Source organism: Mixophyes fleayi, chromosome 6 (genome assembly GCF_038048845.1).
Source record: "Mixophyes fleayi isolate aMixFle1 chromosome 6, aMixFle1.hap1, whole genome shotgun sequence".
NCBI lineage: Eukaryota > Metazoa > Chordata > Amphibia > Anura > Limnodynastidae > Mixophyes > Mixophyes fleayi.
Window position 1 is genome coordinate 54,505,885 of NC_134407.1, and position 20,220 is coordinate 54,526,104.

At 38.3% G+C, this 20,220-nt stretch overlaps 1 protein-coding gene across 2 annotated transcripts in view; it reads left to right on the forward strand.

Moving 5' to 3' along the window:
- MICU1 (mitochondrial calcium uptake 1) overlaps window positions 1-20,220 on the forward strand; it is a 168,009-nt gene that overhangs the window by 102,838 nt on the left and 44,951 nt on the right. For both annotated transcript variants that reach the window (XM_075216581.1, XM_075216582.1), the window contains exons 8-9: window positions 2,248-2,445; window positions 18,070-18,207. In XM_075216581.1, the coding sequence (XP_075072682.1) occupies window positions 2,248-2,445; window positions 18,070-18,207 (336 nt within the window). The remainder of the gene's footprint in view (window positions 1-2,247; window positions 2,446-18,069; window positions 18,208-20,220) is intronic.

Here is a 20,220-nt window from a genome sequence, read left to right on the forward strand (position 1 = left end):
AACATGCATCCACAAGATCAGTTTCACAGCCTAGTCTAAAGTATGGTATCTAATGAAAATGTGGACTGTATGCAGAGACCTTTATCTTTTTGCATTGTTTTATCACCTTTTATGATTTTGAATGCAATTAACATTTTCCTTTACTGCATATTGTGGTAATAATTGTGTTTTCTACTGATGTTACAGTAAAAGGGCTATTATTTGATTTGGTGACTTTTTGCTGAAAACAAGAGCACCCCTGATAGGAATTACTGCTTTGTAACGTCATACAACCTTCAAGGCTTTTTGTTTTAGAATAATATAGCTACTGGTTGACACTGTTGATGATGTTTTTTGCTACCTTTTACAATTTGATGGCTCCATCAACATAACAGGTCTTGTACATATTTTTAAATGGAAATGTATCTAAAAAATAATGTTAATGCTGGTATATCAGATATAAACATTTCATCTTATTAGGTATATAATCATGTATATGATTTACAGAACAGTTATTCCCAATTTATAAGATTGCTACATTGCAGATGCATTGACTGAAAATGGGCTATGGCTTTCAAAGCTGCATTTATAATAATAGAAAGAAGATTTAGCACAGAGTGCACAATACTTGTCAAGTCCAAAGTATTGTACCAGTTTTTCTGAGGTTGCCTGGAGGCATATAAGATGTTTGGCAGGATTACCCAAACGACCACCGATATTGAGGCAAGGTGATATTAAGCTGAAGATAGGACATTAGAAGCATGTAATCAGCAGTGTTTGGTAGTGTCCGTTTGTCATAAGTATATTAGTTGTTCCATCCATGTAGGGTCGGCCCACCACACAGCCCCTCTCTCTAGCCTCAGTGGTTCCTGTGGATTCGGAGACGTTCTACCTTATTACCATGACAGAGAGGGGATTTCTGATACAGTAACACTCAGGTTTTGAGGTCAAGTTTTACATAGTCAATGGTGAGTGTGTGTGTGTCATCAGGGATGTTTTTATAGGCTTAGTTGCTATTTCTCAACCAATGGGGACATGAAAATATACAATTTAATATTGGGAACCTAATATTGTAAATGTTTTACTTTAAATTTAGGGATAATATTTTGGAGTGAATATTAATTTCTAGTGGTTAACATTATTATTGGGGAATCTTTGTATGTGTTTGCAGTGTGTGGGTGCTCAATAATTAATTGGGTTGAGAAAGGATACTTTAGAAGACCACTTAGTAATTGTCTTTAAGTTACATAAAGGGCAGCGTGTGTCTAACTAGGAACCCTGGTGTGTAAAGCGTGAGTGCACACTAGCCTATTCTGAGAAACTCTGTTATTGTAACTTATTTATAACTGAACATATTGCATAAAGTCACTGGTTGATGCTTTTATAATTTGTCGACAATTGATTATATATGGTTAAGTAATGCTCTTTTGTGTTTTATAATTGTCAAAAAAAAACTTAACTGAATGGATATAGATTGAAAATTATTTAAAATGTTTAAAGAGAACACAAGCTTAATGGAATCTAGATGTAATAATACAGCTGGCAAATTGTGGGGGTGTTTCTATACTGTTTAAAGAAGTTTGTAGCGTGTGAGTTTAGCAATGTTATGTTAATGTACGTAGCTGTTATTGTAAAGACTCACTTTGTCTACATAATTATCTGTAAGGTACAGTGCTATGTAACCCGTTCTGTAAAGTGCTGCAAAAAGACAGACATGTCAAAACATTACAGATCTACCATTTAAGAGTGCAACTACCAAGATGCTTTGCCAGTAGAGCGCAGCTAGAAGCCTGCTCACTATATTAAGCAGCAGCTATTCTCATGCACTGTATATTAACGTTTGGTGACGCAGTTTTAGTAGCCTTTTTTTTTTTCGTGTCTAAAAATATGCCTAACTTAAAATATAGCTGACTTTTTATGGCTAAATTGACCTAATAAATTAATTGAGGTAACATGATTTTCTACCTGGCATGTTTAATTTAGATGCAGGCACCTTTGGGGTCAATGTAGGTCATGGGCTGCACTTGTGGCTATGAGATATGGATCACTCGGGCATTTCAACACAGAAAGCTTTCTATTACTCTGACTAAAGTGGTACCTGTGTCTTCTAAGGTAAAGTATCCAGGCCAGAGAATCTATTAAATAAAATCACCCTCTAGATCTATTTCTTTTGTGACCGTGGACTTACCCTTTAAAAGTGCATATAAATCTATGGTTATTTCTGATTGGTTGTCATTGCTCACATGACCTGTGTATTTTCCTCTATAGGTCCAAAGCATTATTCGATCTCAGACCAGCATGGGCATGCGTCATAGAGACCGCTCCACTACAGGAAACACGCTGAAGACAGGATTTAGTTCAGCTCTCACCACCTATTTCTTTGGAGCTGATTTGAAAGGGAAGCTGACAATCAAGAACTTCTTGGAGTTTCAGCGAAAGCTCCAGCATGATGTACTTAAACTTGAGGTCAGTCTCTTGTTAATGTAGGATGACTTCAACTTTGTGACTTTTGTAATATATGTAGTAGTGACCAATAACCTTATGTACTATTGTTTAGGGTAGGCCTGACTTTCTGATGGTATTCTTTGACCATATACAGCTTTTTATATCTTCCTTACACTAATCTCTGTCTCTGTATCTCCCACTGTAACAAGTAGACTGATATCAGTAGTTTTTAGGCATGTGCCCTCACAAGGGAGAACGCTGTTTTTTTTTCATGTGTTTAAGATGTATTGTGCAGCCCACAGAATCCCATGTCATCAGAGCTTGTGGACTGCAGAGTCATGAAATCTAGGGAAGTCTAGGTAAACAGGGTCTTTTCTAATGCTAGGGAACACTGAATGAGCAGGGGCTTTTCCAATGCTAGGGAACACTGAATGAGCAGAGGCTTTTCCAATGCTAGGGAACACTGAATGAGCAGGGTCTTTGCGAATGTTAGGGAACACTGAATGAGCAGGGGCTTTTCCAATGCTAGGGAACACTGAATGAGCAGGGTCTTTGCTAATGTTAGGGAACACTGAATGAGCAGGGACTTTGCTAATGTTAGGGAACACTGAATGAGCAGAGACTTTTCTAATGCTAGGGAACACTGAATGAGCAAGGTCTTTGCTAATGTTAGGGAACAATGAATGAGCAGGGACTTTAATGCTAGGGAACACTGAATGAGCAGGGACTTTAATGCTAGGGAACACTGAATGAGCAGGGACATTGCTAATGCTAGGGAACACTGAATGAGCAGAGGCTTTTCCAATGCTAGGGAACACTGAATGAGCAGGGTCTTTGCGAATGTTAGGGAACACTGAATGAGCAGGGGCTTTTCCAATGCTAGGGAACACTGAATGAGCAGGGTCTTTGCTAATGTTAGGGAACACTGAATGAGCACGGTCTTTGCTAATGTTAGGGAACACTGAATGAGCAGGGTCTTTTCTAATGCTAGGGAACACTGAATGAGCAGGGTCTTTTCTTTTCTAATGCTAGGGAACACTGAATGAGCAGGGTCTTTGCTAATGCTAGGGAACACTGAATGAGCAGGGACATTGCTAATGCTAGGGAACACTGAATGAGCAGGGACATTGCTAATGCTAGGGAACACTGAATGAGCAGGGGCTTTGCTAATGCTAGGGAACACTGAATGAGCAGGGTCTTTGCTAATGTTAGGGAACACTGAATGAGCAGGGACTTTGCTAATGCTAGGGAACACTGAATGAGCAGGGACATTGCTAATGTTGGGGAACACTGAATGAGCAGGGGCTTTGCTAATGCTAGGGAACACTGAATGAGCAGGGGCTTTGCTAATGCTAGGGAACACTGAATGAGCAGGGACTTTGCTAATGCTAGGGAACACTGAATGAGCAGGGACATTGCTAATGCTAGGGAACACTGAATGAGCAGGAGCTTTGCTAATGCTAGGGAACACTGAATGAGCAGGGACTTTGCTAATGTTAGGGAACACTGAATGAGCAGGGTCTTTGCTAATGTTAGGGAACACTGAATGAGCAGGGACTTTTCTAATGCTAGGGAAGACTGAATGAACAAGACCTTGATGTAACATTCTAGTGATAATAAGATAGTATGCCAGTGATTATGCCCAGTAATATAAAATGCCAAGGATAAAGCCTAGCATAATACAATAAGAATGTAACCTGCTTAGGAGAATAGAATATGTCATTAATGTTGAATAGTATAACATATGCCCTTAAGTGCTTCATAAATCCTGCAGGATTACTTTTCTATCACCACCTCACATGCGTGATTAGTGCTGCTGAAACACTGCTATCTGCTTCTGCACTGATATATTAGGGAGCTTACAGTGGTGACTTAGTGGCGCTCAATCCAGAGTCTATTAGGCTTCACTGGTCCCTGGGCAAGATTCCCCCATTTAGTTAAATGTCACCAAGAAGGTCTTTCCTGTAAAACCAATGTACCAAACCATTATTGTTTCTTATTTTTCCTTTAACAAAATTATGTGGACCAAAACAGGACTGCTTTGTTCATATTCATCTCCTGAAAACATTAAGGTGGAATACAGAGTGTTGTATCTGCACATGAAATGATAGTAATAACTGCTACTTACCCCTAGTTATGTGTATGTTGTTATAGCCTGTACCTCCACACCTATAGACGTCATATATGTAGGACTGCATAATTATGCCAAGCTTAGAGCCATCCCCGTGTCCATGATGCCCAGTGTATAAAGGTACAAATAAATCTTCATATCTCGGAGTAAGGAGTTATGTATGATTTCTGTCACTGCCTTAGGAGTGGACTTTTCTAATCCCACAGAGGACTTTAATCTTTAATTACATAAATGTAGGGTGTGATGAGCAATAATAGTTAAACTGTGGAGCGGAGAAATATCTAAACCAGATGGAGGAATGTATAATTGATATAATCAGATTATGTTTATATGGTTTATTTTATAAATGGTGTAATAAGATGAAATAAAAAAATTCAATAAATGTGATCTGTAAATCATCACTGAATAATAATAAAACTTTGAATACATAGATCAGATAATCTCCACAGTAAAATCTGGAAGCAATCCAGAGCTTTGCGGGTGTTTAAAAAGAATAAGAATCACCCCAATAACTTAGAAAAAGACACCTTTAAAAACAACATAAATAATATATACAAAATAGACAACTGATAGGTCTAAATAGGCGTAGTTGGCAATATCAATATAGCTAGTAAAAGTGCTTAGCAAATCTTGGTGTTTCTTAAAAAGTCTTTGATCTCCATTCTGTATTGAGTTTTTATTGTGTTGTCGCCAAACATGATCACCCATAAATGTTCTATAAATGTAAAAAAAAAAGAAAAGAAAAAAGACAACATAAATTGTTGCTCAAAACATGAGCAACAAAAGCTCTTTACTAACATTCTGAAGTAAGCAAAGTCCCTTCTGTATCATATATTGAGCAGCAGTATACGGACAGGCGATGAATGTGGATCCTCTGTTACAGGCTGACATAGCTCTTGACAGCCTGCCCCTGGTAAAAAGTACAAAATTATAGCAGGGGTGTAGGGGTATTTGCCAGAGCTGCCTGCTACCCAGCAATGGCGGGAACACCCCTATCCCATCCAAAGTGCTTGGAGCCTAGATATGTCAGTGTTCTGTTTGTGTTACCCCATGGTATTATACCTGCAGTGTTCGCTTTGTATCTGCTCTCATGTATGTAACCATTTAACAAGTGCTTTTTTAATGACTTACGAAGGGAAAATATGCCCATATAAATAGTAAAATGAAAATAGCGTATAGTAAAAGTGTTAACTTAATGAATTATTACTCTCCAAAATGTTCCAGCCTAAAAAGAAGCCAAAATGAAAGCTTGAGTCCTGCAGTCTTGAACGTCTTCCAAAAAACATTACTCTTTATGTGATCCCTACATTTTGTGTTCTAGTTATTAGTAGCACAGCCTAGGGACCCATAAGAAAATCTGCATTTAAAACACGCAGTCTGTTTAGTTTGGAGAATGGCTACGAGCGTGATCAGGGTCTTTAAGCTACAGTTTATTTTGCCAGTGCCCTTATGCACAATACAGGAATTACGTCTTTACATAACCTCTTTAATTGCTCATTAAGGTGGTAAAAAAAACTGCCAGAGGGATGAATTACCATAATGTTCTCCCACTTTCATAGTACTGCAGTGTATGCTTCAGACTGCAGTGCCATGCTAGGGACAGGGATTTACCTGCTCATATAACCCTGCTGCAGTGTCACAAGAACTCTTCCCAGTGTGGTTTTTATGCCTTGTTATGTGTTTGTGTCATCCACACAGGTTTTCTTTAACAAGTCCGAAAACAACTAAATGAAAACCGTTCTGCATATGGATGTTTTCTTACACAGGAGATTTATAGGTGCCCATGGTGGGCTTACGCAAGGGAGTAGTGAGGGATCTACAATAGCGTTAGTATCAGTGCACTACTCCTCTCTCTCTCTACGTAAATCATGGCTCAATTCATAAAGGAGGGCTTGAGAAATAGAATTGATCTGTTTTATAGCGACCTTAACAAATAACAGTACAAATAATTAAGAATCCTCTAGTAATACAAATAGGTAAGAGTGACCTGCTTCTATCTATATGCGTTTGTTAGAGGTTATTCACTTCATTTAGTTGGGTGTAATGCCGTATTGTGGCCTGCAGATGTCTTTCCTGCCTCTTGGGGCTTAGTTTTATTTACAATAAGCGTCCTCTGTGAAAATGCGGCCCCACAGTCATGTCATGTCATACCCAAATGTGGCTACTTGTCCGCCTTGGGCGTATATAAGTGTATGCTCACATCCCACTTTTCGGAACTGCAAAAAGTGTCCCATTAAAAGGCTCTGTTAACCACGATCATGCCTGGTAACCAGGACCTGCAACCACGTAAAAGAAAGTCCTTAAAAGCAAGAGCGTGCCCCTCTAAATGCACCCCCTCACCAGCCTTTCAATCTCATTTGCATATGTCTTCCTGCAAAATAAAATCTTGCATGAACATATCGCACCTTTCGCCGGGCGTGCCCACTAACCTGTGTGCTTTGCGCATAGGCACATTACCCCAATATCACAGAACTATTTGTACTGCATGGTCGCATTCCTGCACTTTTAGTAAATATTTATTTTATTTTATTTTAACACTGATTTCTGGGCACCGTCAATCAGATACCAATTTACTGCCACTTTTAGCGTGTAACATTATTTAAGAGCGTTTCTAGTTCTTTAATTTGCATTCATTTCTTTTTATCATAAACATGTTGCAAATATATGTGTAGAATCCGGTAAAATAGATGTATATAAATAGTGTGTTGTGATGTGATCGCCAATAATTGGTGAATTCTGGAGACCTGTGACCTTTATGAAAGCAAGCGCTTGGCCTTATGCATTTATATGTTCATGGAACTCCTTGGGGACTTATAATACCCTTATAAATTACAGTAGGGGATACATTATGCATAGCATCCATGATCACTCTGTCTTTGTTGTCTTCCAGTTATTTCTTTCTCTCCTTGTAAATGTAGCAGCCATGTAATATATGTTCCCAACAGCAAAATACACCGCAGCAAAAAGAGACCATTGGGATACATAACAGTCAGGAATTTGTCTTGGTTTTCGTTTCCTAATGGCTTGTACACCCTCTGTGTACAATCATCCATTAAGTGGATCCCAGAATTCATTTTTAATTTACAAATATGCCTTGGCACACTCGCCGTTCCTGAAAATCAACCACATGTACCAAATTACCTCCATGTTCCCCGTTTCTTTTTCTTTAAAGCCCGCTGATACTTTATAATGAACTGCAGTTACCAGTCATACAACCAAACTTACGGATAGCTCATTTCCTGTTTTGCTTGTGGGTTTTTTGACTACGTGTAAATAATACTTCTATTTTATTTTGTTGCACATTTTGGGCCTGATTCATTAAGGATCTTAACTTAAGAAACTTCTTATTTCAGTCTCCTGGGCAAAACCATGTTACAATGCAAGGGGTGCAAATTAGTATTCTGTTTTGCACATAAGTTAAATACTGTCTGTTTTTCATGTAGCACACAAATATCAACTTTAAATTTCAGTGTACAAATAAGCTATCAAGTATTTGTGTGCTACATGAAAAAACAGCCAGTATTTAACTTATGTGCAAAAACAGAAATCTAGTTTGCACCCCTTGCATTGTAACATGGTTTTGTCCAGGAGACTGAAATAAGAAGTTTCTTAAGTTAAGATCCTTAATGAATCAGGTCCCTTGTTTGCTAACATAAAGCTATAGTCCGACATATTGTACTTTATTCCCCTACATAATTTTATTTAATTTGCTAGAAGGCAACACTTGAACTGAACTCAGTGTAAAGCAAGTAGCACTCGCTTGGACAATATTAGTCTGGTGAACAGTTGCCTTGACCTTACCATCGTGAACTGACCAGCTGCTCCAGTTCAGGTCAAGAAATGTGCTGCTTCACATTCAATAAATTTGGATGGATTAGCCTAGATCACCAAGAACATCTGGTTCATTGAGATAATGAAATTCACAATGAAATGTATTGGTTAATACAGAGTAATGACACACATCTAACAATTAGTACATATAAAAGCCCCAGTGGCCTAGTTGCTAAGCAGACTAGTCCTGTAGACTATGGACAGCTACACTAAAAATGAGTCCTTGTCTCACCAGCACACAACATACTCGTAATACTAAAATATATATATACTTTTTTGTAGCCGTTTCAATGGCAATCATTTTAATATACTCACATTACCCATGTGCTATAATATATATAACGCTGTGTCAATTGTTGTCACGTAGATACAGCCTCCATAGCACTCAGCATTAAAATCTACAACGTACATAGAGGATTGAGCAACCTCATAAACTCATTGATCCGTTACTTACAATTTAGTCCCAGCAATTTAAATGTCCGCCGAGGGGTGGGTGTGGGAGAGCAAAAAGCATATTTATAGTTTCTGTTTATTGGTATGTACATTAAAATGTCGGTCGGTGTTTTAAAGCTTTTGTAACCTGTTCTCTGGCAGGTTTTAATACACATTGCCTTGTCTACGCTGCTCAATAAGAGTTATGGTTCATCTGGCAGCTGTACAACAAACTGGAATAACCCCTCTTCCTTCTTTTGTCCTATGAAAGAAAAACAGCCATCATTTGTCATATACACTAGTATTAAACTATGAGTTAATCAGATGGAATGGGATAGTTATCAAGGCCAACCAGGGATCTCTCTGTTGGACAGAGGCATTTTTATATAGTAGTTCTTCTATATAGAGGAAAATAAATATGAGCTAATAGAGTTGTTTTTAGGATATATTTTCTGAAGTTAGGACTATATCCAGTATAACAAAAAAGAGAATAGGACAGGTACCAGTAATAATTACTTTATTTAGGTGATGTAACAGCTGGAATCAGTGGGGCACTTACTGTTTAGCCGACCAAAGAAACAAAGTCCTGAAACACTGAAGCTGGCCACACGCTACAATACCACAGCCAGTCCCGCATGCCGATAATGATCAAATCACTTTCAATAGAATAATTACTTGTTTTGGAGCCATACATGATACAATATCAGGCAAATATCTCAATTTTGGCAATTGTGACATGTGGCCAGCTTAAGGACAATGCTTTTGAGAGCAAGACTGGCCTATTGTAAAGCCCGTGTTTCCTACTCCTAGCCTTCATGACTTTCAGGAAAGTGCCGCATTAATAATTTTTGTTGGGATACGAATTCCTTGCTGGTATGGATCCATTTGTCAATATGACACCTCATTTCTACTTGTCCTTCAAGAGTCCTTAAGAAAATAACAAATCACCCAATAATATAAGAGACCAGCATATACAGCATATATTTTTTTTACTTCTTCCTTTTATTACTATACTACATGATGTCATGCAGAAAAGACCTGAATTAATGGCAGATTTATCAAACGCCGTATAGCTCTATTGCAAGCAGAAATGGTTACTTTTGCCACTGAAAGGGCCTGTTTCTCTTTGCCCTGTTTATGAACGGGCTTACCTCTGGCGATAATATGCTTATGTTAAGTGCTACGGAATATGTTGGCGCTATATAAATGATGATGATGATGATGATGATATTACCAGTGAAGGCCTCTCCATGCTTTTGAGTCAAGTATGACGCGATACCTGTTCTGTACTTGTCATCTCAGGATGTAGAAATCTTGACAGTCCGCTGCTGGCAACCATGACTGTCCATCATTTAGCTTAATCAAACCACCTTTCTTTCCTGGTACTAACGAGGGTTTAAGCTTTTCTGCTGCATGGGCTCTTGTGGTTATCTGCCAGCTCGAAGTAGATGTGTACCTGGTATTTTTCTTTTGCGTCATGCTCCATTGAAATGCTCTAGGATGGGCCTAAATTTATCCATGCCTAGATTCAAGTGGAGCTGCATCAATTTGCTGGTCTAAATTGCTACATTTGCGGGGTTGCAAGTTTTTTCAGTAGGCTGTGGAAGATTAGGCACATGAGCACACAGAGTTTTGTACTGGAGTGTAGAAATGAGATTTAATGTTTACAGAACTGTATTATTTAAATAAGATAAAATAATGGAGATGGCACATTTACAAGAGTGTTGTGCGCTTTGTGTGAGGGCATACTGCTTTTTTTCACCCCACAAAAGGCCTTGAATTTTCTGTCACCTCTGAGGTCCAGGATATCAGGCCTTGTCTCTATACTAATAATTGGGTCTACTTTGCAGTTCTATGGGAAACTGCATTTCTGCACCTTGACCTATCTAGTAAAAATGATCAAACTCAAAAGTGTGACATGTAATAGAGACTGTGGTGCTGTATCCTTACACTGATTCATTTAAGCTACAAATGAAGGTAAACTGAGTAATGCTTTCAGATTAAACACTTGAGGTTTAAAAGAATAAAGATTGGATTTTGATGACATTTCCATTGATGGGTTTCCATCCAGTGCATTTTCAAGAGCTTTTGCCCCCCCCTCCTCAAAACTAAGCGCAGAGTGTATTTCTGGGGGTGCACCTTGACGTGTGTTTGGCATAGTTATAAAAGACTGTGGGTTTGAGGAGTTACTGTTTGCAAAGGACTCAAAGTGTCTAGTATGAGTTCAAGAGCGCAGGTGCATGAAATCATGCTTTAGTTCCATGTCTGATTTTTAATTTGAGTTAAAGAGATCCCATCACCTACACGCAGTGGTAACAGCCATTTTGCAGGCAGAACCAATATGTATACACATTTTTGTATACATTTTCTTCATTTTTCTAGGAACCGGTGACATCACTTAATGACTGATACTGTTGTAAGTTGGGCCAGCACACAATATGACTGCCTCTACTGTATGTAGGACACAGGTGCCATTTACAATGGTGGAGGGACCACTCAGTGACTGCAGCTAATGGGTAGTTATTGATTCATGAATACAAATAGACTTGGTCAACTGGTGTGATAGGTGTTGTTCATACTCGGATCACACATAAAAACTAGAACAGATGGAAGATGTTTTTCAATAATAATGCAATAGGAGTTATATATGTTAAATATGATTAAGCAAAATTCTAATATTATATATCCCCTGCTCACTTACTGTGGTTTTGAGATTTAGTTTAAACATGTGACTATAGGATAACACAAATAGAATAGTATTTGTAATTCCTGATAGACCATCTGACTGACTGCAGTAAATGTGTGTGTAGATTATGCTTCATAGTATTAGAGAGTCTGAACAGATTTTTCTAAATCCCTTTGGGTTTTATTGTGCATTTTATTTTGGCAGCATTGTTAAGGTGATAAGAGTATTTTGACATAAAATAAATATATACAACAGATGTATGTGTGCTGCTCACTGCTGCTAGCACCCAAAGGAATCTCTACCTCAAGGTAGAATAGATTAAATTCGTAACTGTGCTCTGTGACTAGTGATTGACAGCGTTACTTGTCTCATGATAAAACAACATTGCTCAGTCTTTAGCTTATTCCAGTATTATTCACTTTGCAAAAGTGTTCGATGCAGTTGCACATAATAATTCATACCTCCAGTTTATCCCAATTTAGACAAGGCGGTCCCGATTTGAGGGCTCGATCAGCCATCCCGCTGTGAAAGTTGGAAGATATTCTGTTCGCTGCTGCTCTGCGTGAATGAGTTTGGAGGGAAGGAGAGAACGGGCCAGCTTAACGCTTCAAATGGGCTTGGCACGCCCCAATTGGGGAGTGAACACTCCCCTTACTGTTGTGGTCACACCCGTCCCCCTCTCCTCCGTCCTGCCCTGATGCTGCCTACCCAAATGTGGAGAGATATGGTGCAGTGATGAGAGTACTAGACTTGGGGTAAAGTTGCTAGTAAGGTACTGTAGTTATCAGTATTGGACCTTGTCCTTTTTACTCTTTAATTTTTATTAATGACCTTTGTAGGTAACCTAGAATGTAAGGTGTCCTTATTGTTGTTGACACAAAGCTATATAGGGTTATTAATACAAAGCAGAAGAGTAACATTTAATTTAGATAGATATGGGGATATAGACCTAGGCCTTGTGACTAACTGCTACACATTAAATGGATTATACTATGGGACAGCAGATGAAAAAGTACTCTGATATATTAGTTGGCACAAATTGGAGTAAAAGCAGTGCGAAGATGAATATAACCCTGAGATGCATGAAAAGGGGATTGGGCATGATGTATTACCACTATATTAGTTACTAGTTAGATCATGTCTTAATGCGGGATACAGCTTGGGAGCTCAGTGTAAGAAGCACATAGGAGGACCTGAGAGGGTAAAGAGCCTCATTAATAAAGAAAATGGGAAGTTTAAATTATAAAGAGAGGTTAGAAAAATTGGGTTTGTTTACCTAGGGGTTATGGCGCCTTAGATTAACCTAATTAATATGCAGAAATAAATTCAACATCAAAACAAAGATTTGTCTATAAAGCGTTTTATCTCACATGTATGCAAATGGAATAAGGACTGTTTCAGCATAGGAAGGGGTTCTTTACTGTAACAGTGGTTAAGCTGCGTTATTCCTTATCACATGAGGGGTTGATTGCAAATTCAGACTTTAAAAATGCAGAGGATGCCCTTCTTGTTTGAAACAGTATTTGTAGCTATAATTAGAAGAGAACATTATGGGAGTGATTGATAAAGTGGATTTTTTGGAATTTTCCCCTGTGAGGCTATATTGGCATCTGTTCCACTTGGGGGTTGTGTGTTGCTTTTCTCCGTATTAACACAGTTAGAATTTATAAAAGGTTTAACTTTGATGGGCATGTGTTGTCTGTCTTCACCTTTCTAATGATGTAACTATCTGGGTTTTCTCTAAACACAGAAATTAAAAGACTAAAGTAAAGAGACTTTTTAGGGTGAATGGCACAGCAATAGGGGTGATTCGTAGACCATGGTTTGAAAAAGTTTTCCACTGACAACTATGCAAATGAGAAATGTAGCAGTAGCCATCTGTTTGGTAATTTCTCATGTAAAGGAAAAGATGCCCTGGTAAGACATTTCATTAATATGATTCGTAGGGGCTAAAGTTGTGCCATACAGACTGCTATATTGTGAGTGTGTGTAACCCCAAAACAAGCCTGTGAACCAAATTGCTAGTACTCATCCAGTTTGGCTAGTATCTATTACTAAATTGGACAGGATCAATCCTTGTGTGACTAGCGTAAGTGTTTTAGCTATTAGACAAAGTGAAACTCCTTGACCTCAAACATACCATGGCTGTGTATTCTCCCACTCATAGTCTTAAATATCAATTATTCCCTAAAATGGTTCTTGCCCCATTGTAAGTGAATGAAGTGTGTCACACAACAAAACCTCTTATAAAGGAGCTGTAGTGATGTACAAAACTCTTGTAGCTTGTCAAAGCATTTCATCACCAACCAAAAATCCCAATAATTGTGTTTTGATTGGTGGAACTTAACAGTTTACGCCATGATAGTGGTTACACTGATCAGATATGGGGACAATTTTGTCCTGATTCTAAAATACAATATGGCCGTATTTACTTTACTAATGATTTTACAGCCATATACAAAGTAACTGTCAACACACTTTCCTTGTAAAGAATATGCTGCAGGAGACCATCTTAGACTTTGAGCCCTCTGAAAGATACTCTTGTAGTTTTAATGGCGAGTCCAGAGACATGCTGACAGGAAAATTGAAAATGTTGTCTCTTAAACTTACATTGCTTTGTACTTTCTGGAGATTGATTCCAAGGAAGTGTATTTTGGGGTATGTGTAGGATTTTAAAAGGACCAGAATATGATTTTTTTTTTTTTTTTTAAACAGTTTGAAAGTTATTTTATGGTAAATTAGTAGTTGAGGTTTATGTTGTGGGCATGCTGATAGGTGTATCTTTTTTTCATTTTCTGGTTGTAAGTAAAATTATTGGTGACAGGTAATAAAAGTTGAGTCCATGCAAATTTCACTTTCTGTTCCAGCCTTGTTTTCTTGTTGATGGTCTACAGATTTGCTTGTCTGTTTTGATTACTGTAATCTGTTTCACGGCTCTATCGCTTCTCTTCTGCTGCAGACTACATTTTTGTTCAGTAAATATTAATAGAAGATGAAAGCATGGTTGGGGAATAGTTGTGGTCTTAAAGGAAATGTACATGTTGCTACCAGCATATGCAAAAGATGTTTGTAATACCCCCATGTTTATCAGTACCTGCAATTCCCGCAAGCACCAAGTATATTTTGGTGTACTCTCCAAGTTACATCACAAAAATAACTCCCATGATACTTCCAACCAGGATGTATATAATAGCAAAGTTCCAAAGGATGTCCATCAACGCCTCAGTGACACTTTTTCAACGTCCAGCATATTATATCTAGTAGTGACCTGCGTTACGGCCACAGCTCTGTCTAGTCTCTCTGAATTCGAGTGCCTGGCGTTGCTGGAAGCGCTGTGGTAGGAAGGAGTAATACAGTTTTTAGGTGTTATGGAAAAGGTAATTGTTTGGGTGTAAGAAGTAATATTACAATAAATATAAATGTCTCATGTAAGCTAATGTATAATTACTCGAGCATTTAATTTTCACAAAAGTGTGTGATCGTTTAAGGTGTTGATTGCTTGAAATACCAGAAAACTAACTTCTCTATTAACTCCAGTAAATTCATCATCAGAAACCCAATCATTGTTTCATTTCACTCCAATACTATATCTGCACTGGTACTGAGTGTCTACCACATATAGGAAAAAAAACAAACATTAAGTGACTGTGAAGAAGCTATTTGCATTCACTTGGAAACGACTGCGGTTGATATGTATTCGTTTTCAACTTGATTGAACTGCTGAATTTATTTCCGTCTTTGCCCAGAGGATCCGGCCTTGTACCCCGTAGTCAGTTGTACTTTATTGGAAAGGTTTGGTGATTTGTTTAATAAATAAACTCCATTTCGTATAGGAGAGTATACCCTGGAGTTTGGAATCTGTATTCTAACAGAATAGGTGTCTGAAAAATAGATACAAATGTCTGCTTACTGGGTTTGTTTTATCAAGGACTGAGCGACTAGCAAGGTTTTCTTTTGTCTGTGGTGCATCAGCAGTAAATGGAGTGTAGTGCAGGTTGAAACGATATAAAGTAAAAGTGTGTTCTACATTCAGTTACTGCAACATACTAGAGGCAAGTTTTGTTAGTAAGTAAAATATATGTACAACCTCATTAATGTATTGAGACTAATTAGAACTTCACATTGTTTCATTTGTTTGTTTTTTGTAAAAAGAAGTTACACTTCAATTGGAAAAGTAACATATATTACCCACCTTAAGATACAAAACTGCCCCTAAGCACCTCAATCTGGCTGGCCTATTGCCCCAGTGTACCTAGCTAAGCCACAAAGCTGCCCCTAAGCACAGCAATCTGGATGGCCTATTGCCCCAGTGTACCTAGCTAAGCCACATAGCTGCCCCTAAGCACAGCAATCTGGGTGGCCTATTGCCCCAGTGTACCTAGCTAAGCCACAAAGCTGCCCCTAAGCACAATTATCTGGATGGCTTATTGCCCCACTATACCTAACTAAGCTCCAAAACTATTCCTAAATGCAGCAATTTGGGCATTTTAGGCATAATTAGCACCAAATCACTCCTTATTGGACCAAATCAATGACCATGTCAATTATCATCTGGTTGTCTGAATGCCAAGACTATGATTTGCTAAATATCCAGTTGACAGAGTTTGGTCTTGTAATGATACTTTATTTTGCCTTGATCATTTTGGATTGAATTTACCAAACAAATGTCTTTCATTTCATATATGTATAATTTAAACTGACTACCATTTTATTGAGTTTATATAGGATTTCACCTCCATAATTCTATGTAAATCTATATGGGCGACATCCTACAACAATGCAGTACAGCGGAAATGTGCACATCCTATTCCTCTGACCAAAACTAAAATCCAAGAAACAACACAAATAGGTCTAGTTAACAATAATCGGAATCAAAAGCCTAAAAATAAGACAAAAAAAATGAATTATGCTTTTGTTCAGTGAGAAAGGAAACTGAACGTTACCATACATTATATTACAGAATTAAAGTAATCAGCTTCCTGTCCTCTCTGAGCCCCGCTTCTGGAGTAGTTAAGTGCAGTAGGAGAAACCGAGCTGCTATCTGCCTATGTCAGCAGAGGCTGCTACAGATTCTGACCTGGGAAGTGCCTACACTGGGTCTAATAACATTATACTGAAGCGGAGCCGAGAGCTTTTCTCAGCTGCTCAGACTAGCCCTGCAGAGACAGTCTAACAGCTCAGGGCTACAACCTCATTATACCAAGATGCCTGTAGATGATTATCATTTTTCCTCAGAAAAATTTGATTGTGAGGAACTGAAACTATTAACACCTCTTACTTTAAAATATTTATTTATTTTATGGTGAGCACTTGTTTAAAAAAAGTGCCACTTATACAACGTTTTTCAACACTATATGTTCTCCCTTGTGTATGTAGAAATCTGCTTCACTTTATTCATATAAAATTCTATTGTGCGAACCTGCAATCTTTTAAGTGTTCAGTTTAAAACGGAATGAAAATTCTGCTGGTACACAGAGCTCTGTGTGCTGAGCAGCAAGCTGACAGCACAAGTTTGATTAATTGCTATACTTTGCAGAGCACTATAAAAGACTAAATTGTGCTCTTTACATTAAAATTTCTGCAAGAGATAGTCACTGTTCCTTATCTCATGTGACCAACGCTTCTCACATGCCTGCGCTCAGAGGTCAAACACAATTGATTTAATTGACTTTTCAGAGTGTCACGGTGTGTAAGGAGACTGATTCTTCTAGCAGTAATCTGGAATATAGCTGGTGGTGAATGTAAAGTGTTTATCTGATTTTACTTTTATTTATTCCTTGAAATAACCACTTGAATTTTTTCATAGTCATAAACAGAACAGACATTTTTCTTGGGGATGTAAAAGTGTATCTGTTGGTTTGGCCACAGGGCATTCAGCCATTTTGTGAGCTATACCAATATTCAGTCAGCTCAGTAGGAATTAGTTGCTGGGGCGCATAATGCCCTACACAAACGTGGTCCCTAGTTCATTTGCAGCCCACATAATGGTTGATTCTACTATGTAGAACAACAGGTACACTTTAAGCCAGGGCCGGCAAATCTAGGGCACCAATGGTTAGGGTGCTCCCAAAACATTGAATGAGTGACATAATGTCACTCATCCAGAGATTTGAATACCCCCATGGTGACCCCACTCGGAGTGCCAGTCACTGACATGAAGGAGAATATGAAGCTGACTGCTGCTGCCCATTCGTGTTAGTGTTACGCTAGGAGTGTGGCGCCTTGCTGTGATGTCACAACCCAGCGCCACACTCCCAGTCTTAGGAGCCTAGGATTCCACTCCCAGCTGCCAAGGTTTGAAGCAGCGGGGGTGGCAGTGCTGCCTGCGAGTGGAGGGTGCATCCTCTAGGTTGCCCACACAGTCCCTGCTTTAAGCTCTATCTGCAGATATTTTTTCTTTCTTCCACATTCTGGACTGAACAAGCAAGTGGTGATGTAAGATCTTGTGTGTTCCTGATTTTCACTGCATCATTAAGGGCATGAGTACAATAATGAAGATGTCGCCACATTGTGTTAACAGTATGTTTTTATAGTGAGGTAACAATGCAGTTTTTTTCCTCCTCAGTTCGAGCGCCATGATCCAGCGGATGGTCACATCACTGAGCGCCAGTTTGGCAGCATGCTCCTGGCATACAGCGGAGTGCAATCCAAGAAACTCACTCATATGCTTAAGCAGCTGAAGAAACGATTTAAGGATGGAGAAGTGAGTTCTGAAATCTGATTCTGACACAAGACAGTCAATTATTCAAATGCATTATGTTTGTGTTTTTGCATTACAATTAAAAATGTTGATCAAAGAGGAATTGAATTGTAAGCTAAAAAGAATTCATGTACAGCAGGGTTTCTAAAATCCAGTTGTCAGGGAATCCTAACAGTGCATGTTTTCCATATCTCCTTGCTGGAGATGTGTTCATTGCGGAGTGACTCAATTAGTACAGTACAGGTGGTAGTAATTATTTCAGTTGTTACCTAGAAAACATGGACTGTTAGGAATCCCTGAGGACTGGTTTTGTGAAACTCTGATATACAGTAAAATTATTTTGCAGTGTGTAGTTAGTATAAAAACATCCCGTTATCGAAATGTGATACTTTGAACTCAGAAGTGGATCAAGGAGATGTTTGGATATATTGTGTCTATTTGCCTTACAATAAAGAGAACCATCTTGATTGGCAAAGGTCAGGCAGACAGAGCATATGTTCCATGATAGAACAAGTCAGAATAAAAAAACTATGAAGATAGACAGTGCTTTAAGAAAGATTGTCTCCAACTAAAGGTCTATATATCATTTCAAGTTTAGCAGCTGCCTAAACACAATTGTGAGCTAACCCAGTATTCATGTCTCGAGGATCTTACCAGTTCCTAGTGATTTGTCATAGGTTGAATTCTGCTGCGTGTGGGCGATTGGTATACATTAATCAATATGCTCTTGGCATTCACCATTGCCACTTTCTAGCTGTGTCATGTTTATTTCCTTTGTAGTAATTTCTATTTATTGTCTCTGTTATAATTTAAGGTCTTTTAAAAATCTAAAAAAAACAAGTGAGGGGAATCTTAGAGGCAGGAGGATAGTGACATAAATGGATCTCGGAGGGAGGAGAATTTATATTGTTAAAAGCTCTCCGTAATGACTGTGTAAACAGCTAAACTATTACATTATGTATGTCAGACAATCATAGCAACTAGCACATAAAGCCAAGGTCAGATTTGGGCCAGGGAATTGTGGGACTCAGTGACTTGCATAAGTAATGCACTCATTAGACAATAAGAAATGATCTGTTGTAACTTGTGTAGAGTCTTTCCATTAATTGCATTGTCCATTTCCATCTGTACTGGGACCATGGATACTAACGATTAAAATGATTATATTTGTGACTAAATAATCACTTTACAATAGTCACATTCTAGGGAAGACAATCATTTTCATAATGTAAATTCCTGAAACCAGCCATCAACTAATGATGTAATTCACCGCCCGTTATCAACAAATGCATTTAAGAACCATTCCCTTAAAGGCTGAAGTGTAATAGAAGCACAAACTGTTTCTTTAAGCAATAATACCAGTGAAATCCATTCAAGCTGTGCTAATAGAGTCTCATCTGCGCCACTTCACAATTTAGCACAGCTTTTTTAGACAAATACCTTGACACGTTTTTGCAGCCTGGAGACAGACAAACTTGTATCCCATGTACCTCCTTGAATCTGTTGAAGTTTCCCTTGGGATTCATATACCACACATTGAGAAATTCTGTGCTAAAAAAATACAAATTTAGGAGTCCATTCAAAGGTCTGTTAGCTGTTCCATTCAGCCTAAGGTAGTTTATTCTTGGCCATGTTGCAGAGTTGTGCGTTGTAGCAATCATTTCTTATCTCCAGACACCGTAGTGCTCTCAAGATTCTTGATTAGACTTCTGGCCGGCAGCACATGTAATCTAATGTAGTATATTTTAGGTATAGAGCTTGAAACTATTGAAAGCTCTGATCTGGATAACCCAAAGTCCCAGACATTGTGGATAATATACCCCATACCTGCACAATAAACACTATGTTGCAATCAGTGAGCAAATCTAAATTGTATATTTTTTTTAAGGTGTAATAAAAGTTGTAAAATAAGTTTCCCAAGAACAATTCCTGTTAGGCTCCAAGTCTGATAAACATGGAACACTACGTCATACACCAATTATGTACAACTATTTTCCTGATCTTAATACCAGGAAA